The sequence below is a fragment of the Lotus japonicus genome, chromosome 2 (genome assembly GCF_012489685.1).
Source record: "Lotus japonicus ecotype B-129 chromosome 2, LjGifu_v1.2".
NCBI classification, from domain to species: domain Eukaryota; kingdom Viridiplantae; phylum Streptophyta; class Magnoliopsida; order Fabales; family Fabaceae; genus Lotus; species Lotus japonicus.
The window spans coordinates 78,722,214-78,738,436 of NC_080042.1; the positions used below are offsets into that span (position 1 = coordinate 78,722,214).

The 16,223-nt window shown below is 33.1% G+C and overlaps 1 protein-coding gene across 1 annotated transcript; it reads right to left on the reverse strand.

The window, feature by feature from the left end:
- Positions 1 to 731: 731 nt before the first annotated feature.
- Positions 732 to 4,892, reverse strand: LOC130739929 (serine/threonine-protein phosphatase PP2A catalytic subunit). The gene is made up of 6 exons (XM_057592400.1): positions 4,352 to 4,892; positions 2,947 to 3,061; positions 2,123 to 2,231; positions 1,970 to 2,047; positions 1,362 to 1,553; positions 732 to 1,261 (listed from the first exon to the last, which is right to left on the reverse strand). The coding sequence occupies exons 1-6, from the start codon at positions 4,602 to 4,604 to the stop codon at positions 1,088 to 1,090; spliced, it is 921 nt and encodes a 306-aa protein (XP_057448383.1). The 5' UTR covers positions 4,605 to 4,892; the 3' UTR covers positions 732 to 1,087.
- Positions 4,893 to 16,223: the final 11,331 nt, after the last annotated feature.

Genomic DNA, 16,223 nt, shown 5'->3' on the forward strand with positions numbered 1-16,223 from the left:
TTCAACCTTCCAAAATGTTTCTCATAAGCAAGCAATTGGTAGCATAGAGATAGAGACGTCCCTTCATATCAGGATCGAAGTGGAAACGTACAAAAAATAAAATGAGACTAAGTGTGTGTTAGGTCTCAAATCTGAAGAGGCCAAACGTGGATCCAGAAATCCAAAAGCAACTATTTCTTGCTTCTGAAAACGTGGATCAAGGTCAAACGTGAATCCTGAATAAGTTTTCCAAACACACACTAATAATATAAGTGTATGAAAATTAGGATGGTCTTCAGAAACCTGAAAATTAGGATGAAATTGACCGCAATTAAATCACATTATGGTAAAAAATTAAAAAGAATTAAGGTTCAGAAATGAGTTCTCAAAAGAAGCAAAAAATCACAGAAGATTTTAGGTCCATTCAAAAATCACAGAAATGAGTTCTCAGAAGTCCCAAAATAGTGTTTTGGTTTCTTTTCTATTTTTATTTATGGTCATCTACTTCCACTGCTAAATAAAAAATATTACTCCATTATTATTTTATTTCTTTTTTGAGTTTTGCAAGATTACTTTCATTATATTCTTTACAAAACCCTAAAAATAGAAATAACATAAAATAACACTATTTTATACTTATTCATAAAAACATGTTAACTAAAAAACTATGCAAACATCCCTTTTGCTGCAGTCTCGATGCAACAGTTTCCACTCAATCCTATTTCTACCTATGATATCATATTATCACTCAATTATGTAAAATCAATACCTGCAATTTGTCACCATCCAGAGTCTTTAAATGAACATGATGGTCAGAACACAAAAATCTGCTCTCTAGCTTGAGATTTAATAAAAGAAGAAAAATTACAGCACAAGATATACCATGTTACTGCCGCTTCCTCCTATAAAAAATATACAGTACCAATGGTGTCAATTCTATTGGTTTTTTGTCCAAATAAGACGGGGCGGCAGCAGCAGCAGACAAACTCCACAAGAAAGAATTAAGTTGATGATAATCCTCCACTTAAAGTGAATCTCCCCTTTCCTTGAAGACACAAACTATAGTAACAGCAGAAAGCAGTAACTACAAACAGAGAGATGTAGGAAGTTACAAAAAATAATCCGGAGTCTTTCGTGTAGTGTCAGGCTCAATTTGCCTGGGAGCTGGATCAAACTGCAGAAAATTCTGTTCCATATTCTCTCCAATTTCCAGTATGGCAGCCATATTCCCACATCGGTAACAGTAATTTGGAGCGCTAAAAACAGTTACCACATTCTTCTCCTTAAAGAGTTATCAAAACAATAGTCAATATACTTGGCATACTTGATTTTTTTTTAAGAAATACGATAAATATATGGAGACAAAATATTAGGTCAGTCACCTGGCACCAATTGTACCCTTCCATGACAAGCTGGTGAGCTCTAGATATCAGGGAGAGACCATTGGTATGGTTGAACTGACCAGCTATATCCTGTCCAAATGTATATCCAGCACCACGTGGAGATATTCCCCAACCACAACGATCATCAGGATCAGACCACAAGAGATCACACATTGGTCCTTCATGCGGAACCTATATCGCACAAGTACAGTTGTCACTTGTCAGGCATGATATCCACTTAACCTTGTCAGTATAGTTTTAGATAAGACGTATGTAAACCAATTAAATTCAATAGTGGACTGAAAGACTGAGATTTCCTAAGAGCACCCGATAAGGCTGAAAAAATTATTAAATAGTTGAATCAACTAAATAAAAGGAAAGTGCAGAAATCATTGTAAACCCTAGACAACATGAAACATTTCCATAAAAAAACAAGAGTATCGCATACTATAATAGTTGCAACATCAAGTAAAATATCAAATTACTTTTCATACCATATTTTAAAAATATATCTTTAACTCAAAAGAGCATGCTTCGTATAAAATGTTCTTCGTATCAAATGATTTGTAATCACAGAGCTTGCAATAGCCATTTAATAACACACAAACCTCCTGTATGCGATCCAAGGCACGGATATTATCTAATGTATCCAAAGACGGAGAGAGACCTCCATGCAAGCAGAAAATCTGTAATTATACATGGATGTCAGGCTCAGGCATTAAGTAGTCAGAGAAATATTCTGAAACATATTTAACTCAAACCTGACTCTCGATGAGGGCAGTCAAAGGTAAATAATCAAACAAGTCGGTAAAGAATTTCCAGACATTGGCATTTCCATATTTTCTCAAGCATTCATCATAGAAGCCATACCTGAAAGCAGGTGACTGATATTGATGAAATGGTAAGCAAACAAAATAAAATCCTTGTGTTTTACGTGTTCAAATAGAACATTTTTTTCCTTATTATATACCTCCAAATCACTAAGTCACTAACAAATTGGAGTTCACAAGCACAATGCATGAATTCATGTTCTGATGCACCTTACAAGCTGGCTATATAATGTTTCAGTTAAGCACCCCTCTAGCATCCCCATACCAGGTTCATTTCAATTTAAGTATAATTTCACAATCAATTCACCATGCTCTTGACAACTCTTTCTATAAAGCAGTGAAAAGTGACTAAAACACTAGCCTCAGCAATAAAGAGAAGGGACAGTTCACTAACAATAAAGTACATCTATTTGCATCCTACACTCATTCAATTACATCTATTTGCAAACTACGCTCATTTATGATGACCTAATAACGGGACAACACATCATAATATGGTAAGAAAGATAGTAAAAGAAGAATGCCACGGTCATATAACAAAATCATGCTGCTGCTTCTTAACCTTCAAAGTTTCTATGAGATAAGACTAGTTGTATTTGGTAAATCCAATGAATTATGGCTGCACACACTTGACCTATTCTCTAACTTCAAGCAAGATATATACCAAAATTTCTGCTTAAACATCATACATATATACATCCAGAAATTACAATGAGCTGTGTGAACAACATAGAATGAAAAGGAAATGTTTTTACACTTGAGTGATTTGACGGCTCTCATGATTGCCCCTGAGAATTGTAATTCTATCTCTGTAGCGTACTTTCAAGGCCACCAAAAGTGTAACAGTCTCCACTGAATAATACCCACGATCTGCATAAATTTAGCCAATCATGAGTAAATGGTAGAAGTTCCATTAAATTCAGAGAGTCTAATAATTTGAACATGAAAAAGAAGTATGACACCAACAACAAAAAAAGAGGATGATTGTGGCCCCAAGTTGACACCTTAGTAATTACCATATCTGAAACTTGCAAGTTGTATCATCATCGCATATTTAAGTTGTTAAGCGTCATAGTATCATATCCTTCACTTAACGTCACATTATAGTAAAACCTAGTTTTGATACCTCATGGAAAAATTTGTCAAAATCAACTGACACTTTGACAATTGACTCCGTTGAGCTTAACTTCCCACTGACATTTATCCTATAAAAATCCTCCCATACAACTTCCAGTTTCATTTGCCATCAAGAATTCATGAACAATCTTTCCTTTCTGTCATCATTCTTCTAATATAGAAACATAAAATTAATATCACAACAAACAGGATTATTTCTGATTTATTCAATATTTCATGCTCAACTTACATCCCACATTTTGTCATTGTATTTTACCACCGTATGGGCCTACTCCTTAGGGCGTGATTGTAACCAGCTAACCACATCCCATAATAAGATCTAATGACTACATTTTTTATCCAAACCCACCTTCTTTATCAAAATTCAATCATTGACACCTAGCACTCCGGGATCGGGGGGCGGGGGTGTATCATCTAGCAATTCTCCTTTCAACAAATGTCGGTTAGCTTATAACTAAAACCAGGACCTCAAAACACGAGGTTCTTAGTGATTTCAAATTTCAACAGTGGCGTCACCTTACAGACACAATATGAACCCAAGATGTACAAATAACAAGGTTATTAAGACAAGCATAACTAGTACCCCATGATCACGGAAAAGCCTTGAATATGATCCAAACTAGCTGACAGCATATCACTATATCGCGGAAGAAACCAGCTGAATGTACTAGTACCACTTCCATAGTTACACAACGATTTCAAACAGTAAGTCCCCTACTAATTAATTTGTCAAAACCAACATAACCAGCTAAAAAGTCCCAATATAGCAAAATTTCCATTTTCTACAAAACAAACACAAAAAATAACAGGCGAAACGGTTCTCAAAAGAGCATCAACGCATGAAACAATAATCATAACATAAAATCAAAAACAGTACCAAAATTCCAACATCAAAACCCAATTAAACAAAATTCAATAATAACAACACAGCAGCAATCAATTTACAGAAACAAAATCAAACCCTATCTACACAAAATTCAGCTCATAAATTCGAGAGAGAGAATTGTAGAAGAGAAAACTCACCTACATAATCGCCCATGAAGAGATAATTGGTATCAGGTGCACTTCCTCCTATCCGAAAAAGCTCGATGAGATCGTAGAACTGGCCATGAATATCACCACACACCGTGACAGGACACTTCACCGGCTGAACGTTCCACTCCTCGACCAGAATCGTCCTCGCCTGGTCGCACAGAGCCTTGACCTCCGCCTCCGGCAGAGGCTTGCACTCCATGAGGTGCTCGATCTGCCGGTCCAGATCCGCGTGAGACGGCATCGTTCTCAGATCCAGAAACCGCTCCGAGATCGCAGATCGTGCGATAACAATCGGGTCGGGTCAATCCGAGTGGGGAGACGTCGCCGACGGTGGCGACCGGAGATGCGTCGGGGAAGGGGTGGTAGTTCCGATGCGAAACGCGTGGAGCGAAACGAACCGTTTTGAAGGTTTGTTGTTGTTGTTCTTCTTCGCTCTGTCGACAATAATAATCATTTCATTTGGGTGTGTACGTGTGTGTGTTTTTCTTTTTTCTCTTCTTTGAATCTCGCAGTTTCTTTCTTTCTGGTAGCCAAAACAGAAAAATTGAAAATTAATAAGTGTAACTAGAGAGATACAAAAAGGAAATTTAATTTTTGAAAAATGATTTTTTATTGGTTTTTAATTAATTTAATATTTTAATTTGTGAATGATAGAAAAGAAAGATGGAAATTGCCTCGAAGGTCCAGCCTGCCAGCCGGAATTCACATAAAATGAAAGCTAAATGAAACTCAAACCCAAATGAAATGACACTGCAATGAATTGCATTCCAATAAGGAAAAGAAGGAGTCCTCAATCTTTGGATTTCAGTTTGTATGAGTTTAGGTGAATGTGAGTTTGTAAAATAAAATTGGGATCAAAATGGTTTGATGTAATGTGATTTATGTTTGGGTATTTTTAATGTATAGGTGATAATTTGATAAGTTGTGATGAAAGTTGATTTGATGTTAAAAGTAAGTTGAGTGAATTGAATAATTATATCTTCACACCTCATTTTTTAGGTGTGGAGAGGTGGAAGAAGAGGGATATATGAAGAAAGGAGAGAGAAAAAAAAATGTAATAAGTGATTTAATTGATAAATAAGAGATAAATAGATAGAAAATAAAGGTGGAAAAAATGTAGAGGTGTGTGTCTATATCAAAACTCTGAGTGAATGTGGTTTAAAATTTGTCATACATAACTCAAATGTGCTACTTTTGAAGACTTTGTGATATTTAAGGTGAGACCAATGATATTTAAGATAAGTGACAACTGAAGAAGTAAAATAACACAAATCGTGACAACACATAGACTTCACTCTCAACCACCCCCATGACCCCAGTTTACTCACACTCTCCAAAGCAAATATTTGAACTACATCTCACAATACTCTAGAATAAGAGCACAAGAGAAAAAATAAAACACAAATATAAACTTAAGGTGTTTTCAGGTGCTCCTGCTTGGTGTTTTTTGTGTGTTGAAACAATGAGCTTGAGATCCCTATATATAGTCCTGGACCCTCTCACCCCTCACTAATCTAAGCAATGTGGGACTTCTTCAAGATGCATAACTTGATCTTTTTCTCCTTCATTAGCAACGTGAGACTTACATTGCAATCGACCCCAACAATCACTTATGTTAAATATCATTGATCCATTTATGACTATATATGGTGATTTAACTCGAACTTTGATTTGGGTTATTTAAACAACCATGGGGAAAAAATTATTGGAAGTTGTTATTTCAACACGAGGTCGAAAGTTCAAAGTATGTGTAAACTTGGAGAAAACTTAGTTTATGTTTGGATTAATGAAACACGAACGAAACCGACGCAATATAATATAACAGAATAAAATGGAATGGAACGTAACAAAAATATGGTTTCATTGTTTAGATATTTTAAGATAGAACGAAACTAATTTACCACTCAATTATTTGGGTAATCAACGGAGAAAAATAAATTATAATTATTTAGTTCATATACTACAATGGCCTTTAAAACACTAATATTGAATATATAATATTGATACAAATAGAAAAATAATTTTATAGCTTCGATAGTTATGTGTTTCTATTCTATCCAATATCATCCAATTTGAAGGATATGAAAACTAATGGTAGGTGATGAAACGATATACAACGGATTTCACCATCATTTATCATGGGCAACGATGATGAAACATGAAAACATTTCATCTATTTCATCATATATCACTTCCTAAGATCAATTCAACATAATTACATAGCCTTAGGCGCAATTCGATAGGTGTGATCTTTATTGTTATCCAATAAAGCATAACATGTGGATTAAAAAAAGTGACATTTAAGTGAATTTGCATAAAAAAATCTGTCAAAAAAATAATTGCATAAAAAATTAATAAAACATTACGAAAATGAGATCGAGTTACACTTTTCATTGGTCAATAGCACAGAGTTACCAACTATTAGTAGTTTAGTACCCATGGTACTTAAAAAATGAAGAGTGATGATATCTGTAGTAGACATCCAAGAAATATATAGATTAGTGGTGGTTAGATGTTCTTAAAATTTGTATGTACACCTCAAATTTTCATTTTTCAAGTATTAAAAAATTCAAATGTATGTTTTCCGGTAATTAAGGTCGTAATAATTGAAGCAGTTGATAATATTAGTGAAATTCAAATCATCAACAAAGTTTAACTGGAATTGGGCGATAATGTAAGTTAGTTTTCTCTTCTATTATTTACTATTTAGGTGACTTGTTAACTGGAATTGTTTAAATAAATGAAAAATGAAATTTTCAAACACTTCAACCGAGTGAAAACAGCGAGACTATTGATTATTTAAAACAGAACAAGCGAGACAACTAGGCCAAGGATCATTTCAAAGAAAAAAAACTAGGCCAAGGATGGTATGGCAAAGAAAGAGGATGGGGTGATAAGATAGGAAAAGGAGTATGTTTAGAATGAAATTAAATTTTAAGGGTATTTGAGTCATTTTAGTGCTATAAGGAGGGTGTGAAATTAATAGAGGGAAGTGTTAAAACTAATGCTCTTTTCTAAACTAGACACTGTCTTGTTTCATTTTTTTTCTTATTTTTTTTAACTGGTTTTTATTCAAAGAGAAATCTAACCAGAAAAAAAAAGTGTGCCACATAGGCTGCTTCAAGAATATCCAAAGAGACTATATATCAGTTTGAACCAAACATTCAAGTTGCTGGTATACTTCTTTTATCCAAATAGAGTTGGTATATTTAGAAGAGTCTTTGACAAAACCATCAACTACATAGACATTAAAGTGATGGACGGAAATAAACTGTTAAAAGATTGAAAGATAAGATCAAATCTGTACAACTTACAACTTGTTAGAATATAAACAAATATATGTGTAACTCACCGCTACCACCACCTTTTTCCACGTTTGTCGCAACCACTATCGTCAACCTCCACCTTTGCCATCACCACCACTACCCTTCAATCTACTACTTCTTATTCATGAGTTTGAATTTTACTATTCCTACAAGACCACCAATCACGTTGCGACACGTGTCCCACTTTGCTGAATCTCTATTTTTTTTTCCCTTGCCAGTTCAACATACGACGTCGTTTGCACAGATTGGTTTGTTTCCCCTCATCTCTCATCAACCCTAGATTTCCATCGCCGTATTCCTTTCCCTTTCTACCTGCTCTGCCATACCATCCCATTTCCTTCTGATTTCGTGATTTCTCTTTCAAAGTCGTCCTTTTCTCCTCATCAGACTCAAAATCTAGCTGTAATTCCGTGTTATCTTTCCTCTTTCTACCAACTTCTCACCAATCTATCCATCGAGTTTGTCATCCTGATTGATCGGCTGATACTTACTTTCGTCGCCGTTGAAGATAATGCTACCGTCGTTTATGGTAGAACCAATCAGCTATAGACATCTCAAATGCTCCACTGTTCATCCGTCATTCTGCCTCATGAGTTCCCCAACTATCATGGTTGAATGCATCAGCAAGGTTGATTCACTTATGGAATGGTCAGTATCAATCTGAATCCTCATTAATTTTGGTCATTTTCTTGAATAAACTTCGTACTACCAAACTTTTTATCACTGTTGTTTATTATTTTTATTGAGATTTCATTGAGGTGTGTTTGTTTGAGTATAGTTCCATATTGTGGCTATAAATATCTCATTTGTGTACTCCCAGTCTCACCATTCCCATATCTGAATCCTGCTGCTTGAACCCCCCTACTTTGATTTTATTTTTCCTGTATCTGCACTGATGAATTCCATTAGAAGTTTATGTTCTGGTAGAGAAGCATGTTACTTTTACCTAATGGTGGTGTATCTTTCAAGAGAAAGAAGAAAAGTTGGATGGTGATGTTGCTTTGAATAAATTGTTCCATGATATTTATCAAAATGCAGATGAGGACATGCGAAGAGTAATGAACAAGTCATTTGTGAGATGACCATTATGTGCTTGCTTTAAAATTCATGAACATTGGCTCCTCTTTCTATATTTATTTGTTTTTAACTGGTTGAAAGGCTTAAATGGAATGTTGGAATTGTACAATGTCAATGAGCTTGAAACCATGGCTGCTGTTGAACATTTTATGGCAACAGATATTGAATGGGATCCAACTAGAAGATATATTAGTACTGGTACATCAAATAAAGGCAAAAATTTGTGGCTTAATATTGTGTAAAATCATTCTAAAATGGCATTTTCCTTAGAAGTGTTGGATTTTTGTTACCTATGAGTACTGAATCTTGACTTATTATTTATGACAAATTTATATTGATTACCCTTTTTATACTACATGTATGTTGCAACTGTTGTGACTTCAGTTCATGAAATGGAAAATAGTTTCAACATATGGTCTTTCAATGGCAAGCATCTTTATCGTATATTGAAGGATCACTTCTTTCAATTAGCTCATAGAAGAAAAGATATTGAAGGCAAGAAATAAAGATCCAAATTAATTTCATAAGCATGGATGGCTGTTTCCTATTCATTTTTCCCATTTTTCAATGTAATTATATTAAGTTGTAAATGAGAACTGTCGGTGCTTAGATAAATAGTCACAGAACTTTTTATGTACTTTTCCAACTGATATGTGAGGAGTTGAGTTAGAGAGTTGAGCCAAATATCTCTACTTTATCTATGTTGTGTTGTCAAAGAATGGTTCCTTACATGCAAATAGGTACTGTCCTCAAGAATATAGAATTTCTATATAATTGAAAATCTTTCTTTTATCTACAGGTTTAGAAGCATCAATTTTCTTTATAGAAGATGTGAGAAAGGTTCTAGATGTTTGGTTTAGAAATCTTACAATATAAAGACAGAACCAATGGGAAGAGTTAGATAGTGAAGGAATAATAGACTTAATAGATGTTTTAACTGTACTCAACATTGTATGTGTTTGGTGTATTGCTTTTTAGTTAAAAAATTCTTATTCCTTTAGGATAATTTAATATACCTATGTTTCTTTTTCCTATTCTTTACATGAGTAGTTTGAATGTGTCTCTGCTTAGCACACGTAGGAACTAAGAAAAACCTTATTTAAAGGAAGAGAAGTTTATTGTAGGCTAAACTTCTCTGATACAATGCAGTGGAATCTAACTTTTGGCTTCTTTTTTTTTACCCAAGTAGCAATATGATTTTGTTATCGATTAATTCTTAAATACCAGTGAAAGAGTAGGAGAGAAATTTATATGCGTGAAGCCATATTAGTATTTGATACTGCAATAAATAAACTGAATTAAAACAGACTAATTTTTGTGTGTTTCAGATTGTGAAGACACTAAGTGTGCTGCTGGGAGTCAAGGAGCAGAAGCGAATCAGTTTTTTGATAGCCATCTTGCTCCAATTTACAAAATTTAACAGGTTATTGCATTGTCCCACTTTATGTTAGCACCTTTGAATTTAGCAATTTTGAACTTTGATTTTTGTCGTTTCTATCAATGTAATGTGATTTAACTAATTTGATATCCTTAAATATAGCAATTTTTATGATTCTTAATTAATCTGTCATACTCATTTTGTTGCTAAAGTAGAAAATGAGAAAGAGAAGCATGATAAAAAAAGCATTAAGGCCTACAATAACAAAAAAATTATTAGTCACTCTCTTTCTCTCTGCATTTCTTTACTGTTCATCAGCGCTTGCATTTGCAAATTCTTTGTGTTTAATGAATTTTGTTCTATAAAATTTGGTTCAATCAACTCTGAAGAAGTCTAAAATATTGTTGACTTGAATCATAAGAGAATGCATATTATTTACTTTCATATTATCTGAAGTGAAGACTCATCTATGCTGTTCTCACATCCACAATTGGTTGGACTTGTGACAAAAGTTTACCAATTTACACTTTTGATTCCTTTGATGAAAGTTGTTAATGCCACAATGGTTTGTTTTTCTGTAAACCCACACTTACAGGTTATGGTTGCAAGTCATAGTGAGAAAAAATGTGCAGAAGACATTGGTGCACTGAATTTTTGAGGACAACTTGATGACAGGCCCCAAAATGGGGGATGGCTTGCAACATGGCTAATCTTAGGTTTCTTCTTAACCCTTAGAAATTAATTTCATATATTTAAGGTTGAACTTAGGGGCTAATTTGGCTCCAACAACACACATACATTTTAGGAATCAAGATATAAGTAGTCTTTATTGAGATGTTCAACATTTATGTGACATGGTTTTTTCACACCTCGATACTATTTACACCTTATATTTTAGCAAGTACGAAAACATTTTATCTCCTACTTATGTATTAGATGACCACTTTTAATATCTTAATGCTATAAGCCTATACCAATGGTGGTAGAAATTGGATTGAAGAAAAAAAGAGTAAGGAATAAATATGATGTTTTAAGTCCATGAATAACAAAGTTCTAGATTTAGGAAACAACTCATTATGTCTTTGGTGGGTGTTCCTTTTCTTCAAAGTTGGTACAATGTTATCTTCTGATTTTATATTGTCACCTTCCCATCATCAACACTTGAGAGTTTCAGTTTAATTTAGCAAGATGTGGTCTAGACTAATTATAAATTGAATCCTTCCTTTTGGGCCTCTTTCCATATTTTTACTGTTTAGAAAAGGATTCTTCTATGCAATCTGTTACTATCTTATGCTGGGTCTCAAATGGTTTATTATGTATAGCTTATATTCCAACTACAACTAAAGTTTCTATCATTGGCATTCCTTCTCCAACCACGTGGAAACATCACCCTTCCTCCTTATCCTCTTAGCTGGATAATCCAAATTTTCTACACTTGGAGTTGATTCTCTTAATACGGTATTGTCATGTATGTGAATTCCCGCGGTCTTTTTTCACTTCATTTTATGCCCTTTATTTGAGATGGGTTTCTTGGGCCTTATGTTTTTTTTTCCTCCCTCTACTAAGTTTTCATCTCCCTTTCTGAGTTTAACCTTTCCTACCTTATTTTTTGTATGTTTTGACATTTGAATGTTCTCTTTCTACCATTGCACTGTGATTTATGCGTTCATCTTGCATGGAAACTGTTATGGTTTTCTTGATAATTTTCAGTTTTTGGGGTTTTGGTCAGGAAGAAGAGTTATTGAAGAATAAGCACCTGGAGGAGGTATCTGATATGGAGAATAAGCGACCTTACCCAAGACCAACTCCATTCTGTTCATTGGGGGAAAGTTGCGGCTGGTAGGCCCGCCTCCTTTATATTTCTTGGAGTTCATATTGTTTGGCTGTCTATCTTTTCTTTACCGGTTTTTCCTGATTTTCAAAAGGGGTTGAAACTCATATTATGTGTTTGTTCTCCTTCACATCATCGTAGCGAATAATTATGTTCCATTTGGTATGGTGAAGTGCATTAGTCCCAAGATAGAGGCTTAGATGTAGGGTTTTCATTGAGTACCATTTTATCCCATGAATTCACAAGATACTGTTAGGACATTTTTTTGAGATCTTGCAATTAAAACAGTTAGTAGTGAAGGCTGATATGATTTTAGGCATTATCGATGTTTACGTTGTTTATCATATGCTTTTATGTTGTATATGTCGGTCTAATTCTGAAGTTTGATTTACTTTGAATTGTACTATTTGCAACCTTCTTCTTTTCTTGCTCTTTCTTTTAATCTTATCAAATAATTCTTTGGATGATGCACTCAACGTGGTTAATTATATGCTTAAATTGAAATTGAGTTTCCATACTTTGATTTCCTGGCTACAATTGTTCTATTTTTTTTTCTCTAATGAATGTTTGTTTTGCTTTGTTGCACTTTGGCGACAGATTACTTTGTAACTTCTACTAACAACTTCTACCTAATATCCGGCTCTACCATCTTGACTTATTAGGTGTTTGTGGAATAAAGAGAGAAAATAAAATTGTGTAAGGTTACAGATTGAAGATTAGAAAGCTATTTAATCCATGTAGGAGAAGACTTTAGTTGTTGTATGTTACTTGATAATGTTCATCTATTGTATTCAAAATATACTAAACTTTACATAATTTTTTCTGCTCATGTTTCAAATTTCCTTACAAGGCTTATTAGAGTTTCTCCAAAAAGCTACCTGATGCATACATAATGCACACCACACTGAACTAACTAACAATCTCTTCCGTGGTTTCCTTATAAAAAATACAAAGTTCATATCATTCATTTGAGATAACATCAATTAAATCACCGTTTGACAGGCTTTTTGCCTTGATGAACTTCAAGGATTCCAGTTCGCATCAATAAAATTGTCTCACTATTCAACCTTCTCTTATTTATAAGGTAAGCTTAATACTGCTAGATGTTAGCATTGTATGATTCATGTTCTTATGTTTTAGTTTTTAACATTGATGCTTTTATAAGTTCGAAGTAAGGTACTCAACTCAAACTGTTAAATTTGAGCCTTTGAAATGACAAGTATGTGAATTCAGTTTTTGAATGAAAGTCACATAATATGAGGGCGGGAGTACTCTAATTTATCAGTTTAATAATTCCAATATACTTCATAAATGATAGAATCAGTGTTTCTGCGGTATTAAAATTAATGATGAGCCCTCCATGTCATATCAATTCACTGTTAAATCAACACACAAAATGTAGTGTAAAATCATTTTAGCATTCTAAGACGAGACGAATAAGTAAGTACAACTGCAGTTCACATCCAAAGATAGTAGAGAAAACAACAACTAAGTAAAAAAAATGTGACTGAAAAAGATCCATTTACTGTTTGATAAATTAGTTTAGATTTTTTTACTCAAAAAAAAAATTAGTTTAGATTTTAACAATATAAAAACAGAAAATTTTATTTGATAGAATTTCTTATGAAAAATTAGTTGTAAAATACAGTTATTTAATAAATATAAAGAATGTTTTTGTTTTAAATTTTTTCAATCTCCTAAAATATCTCACCTAATCAGTTTTTAGGATAATTTTTTATTTTTTAAATTCAAAATAATAGATGATAATAATTTTTTTTGAAAGTATAGATGATAATAATCTTTATTTTAAAATATATATGATAATAATCTAATCCTTCTTTTATACTGTATTTTTTTTTCTTATCTACTTTATTTATTTTAAAATTTACTCTTATTATTTTTTTTTATAAAAATTTACATCTAAGTGATGAAATATTATCTTGATATACTTCCTTTCAATAATGATCTTTCCAAAAAGTTTCTCCAGTTTAACAATTTTCACTTATCAATACTTCTAAGAACTAATAAATTAAATATATTATGATCATTTTTGGATTTTATAAATATAATCTAAGTTTTAAAAAATACTATTATTAGTAATGTTTGGTAGCTTTTTCATTTTTTCATCTGGAATCAGTTATGTGGTGGATTGAATTTGGAGGCTATTACATTTTTTTTTTGGCGAACACCGGCGAACATAGTATGCAATGAAGACACTAGCGAACAAGATGTTACCAATAACATTGCATTCAAGGAAGTTTTTCAAAGGATTTACAATAATTGTGTATATGATTTATCTAATTTCGTGCTCTTTTGTGGGGTACTATTTCAATTGAACAACATTTGAGCAACATCTATTACATACTTATTTGTACCTCTTTGTATTAATTATTATCACATCTTTTACAGTAAAGATTGCGCCAAAGAACACGTCGACAGGGGGTCAAACACAATTAACATTTGAAACTCATATAATTCATATATATAAGAAAGATAAAACATTTCAACATAAAGATAAGATAATAACGATATATAAGTGTTTGACCAATTGAAATTGTATGTCTTAGAAAATACATCATCAAATTCGGAATAATTGTAGTTAACAGTGGAGTTCGTGAAAAATTATCCGTGCATCGCACAGACAAACGGGTATAATCCTAGTAATGCCATCAACCACCTTCCACCACCACCAACCTTCCTTGTCACCGCCACATGTAGCATCCTCCTTGACCTCTTCCTTCAGCACCGCCGCTACTAAGTAATGTCTATAGAAGATGTTTTACAACGGTGATGACTATTGCAAATTTACAAAATTGATAATAAGTTTTTAAAACTGAAAACCACAAAAAACACTAGTAATACTGGATTTATAAAATTGAAATCGAGTTTTGTTTTTAAAAAAATTCAAAACATGAATTTAAAAACCACCTCGAGCATAGCCTAAAACTAGACGCTACCTCAGTTTCATTTATTTTTTTCTTGTTTAATATTTTGTTTCATTTTATTTTGAAATTTTGTTGGTAGTAATAAACTACTATATACAATAATCTTAAATTTTAAAATTATAATATGAAATTTATGACTTATTGGGCTACTAAGGGGCAATACTGGTTAAGAATAACATGCTTAAAGTCGAAGGATTTAACAACATGGTTATGATGTGTTACTCATTACCAGTTAGAAATATATTTGCTTTTTATAGTTTATCATAATATTTTATTATTTGGTTGTAATGGAGTGAGACTCATACCCCTTTGTTGGTGATGCTGCTAAGTCATTTATACCTGATCAAACTCGAGCATATCAGAAAAGAGTAGTAGTGCATTAGACAAGAAGCACAACAAGAGTAAGAGGAATCCTCATGAGTTATCCCACCACCAGTGCCACCATCACCCACCTTCCTTGTCGCCGCCATAGGTAGCATCCTCCCTCACCTCTTCCTTCAGCACCACCGCCACCGGGTAATGTTTATAGAAGATATTGTGATGATTATTGTGAATTAATAAAATTGACAATAAGTTTTCAAAACTGAAAACCACAAAAAAAACAACTAATAATTAATTTATTAGTAGTAAATATAGACTTAGTTAATATCATCAATTGCTATTATTTAAAATTTAAATATAAAGTACTTTTAAAAAATTTAATAGTATTTTTAAATATTTTTTATCATTTGTCACTACTAAGTTAAAACTATTTTTTTTGTTACATGTGGAATGAAAGAAAACAACAAAACTAAGCTACTGCATCACGCAACAAAGCTGAAATCAGGCTCAAAGGCGGTTGACTCCAGACACGGCACGGGGCACCCTCACTCGACGCTTGGCGGGCAAGCATATCTGCTGCGATGTTGTGCTCACGGGGCAGCTGCACAACCGACACTTCCCAATCCCATCTCAGCATTCCCCTCACCTTCATAATTAGGTCCCTAGACCAGAACTGATCAACGTTTGACTCTGTTTGGAAGACAGAAGCCGCTTGAGCACATATATAACTTTAACTTTTAATTAAAATAGGCCCCCTTTAGGAAAAAAAAATTAAAATAGGCTAATTAATAAATTTTAATTAAAGTTCATTTATAAAAATATAAAAACATCAAATTTTATAAAATAATCACTTTTTTTTTAAATAAAATTTATTATATTTTTCACTGTTTTTATCATATCATATAATTATCCTATCCACCTCAAATAAAATATAAGATAAGAGTCTATCATGATCTTATCTTATTCTGATATTTATCCAACT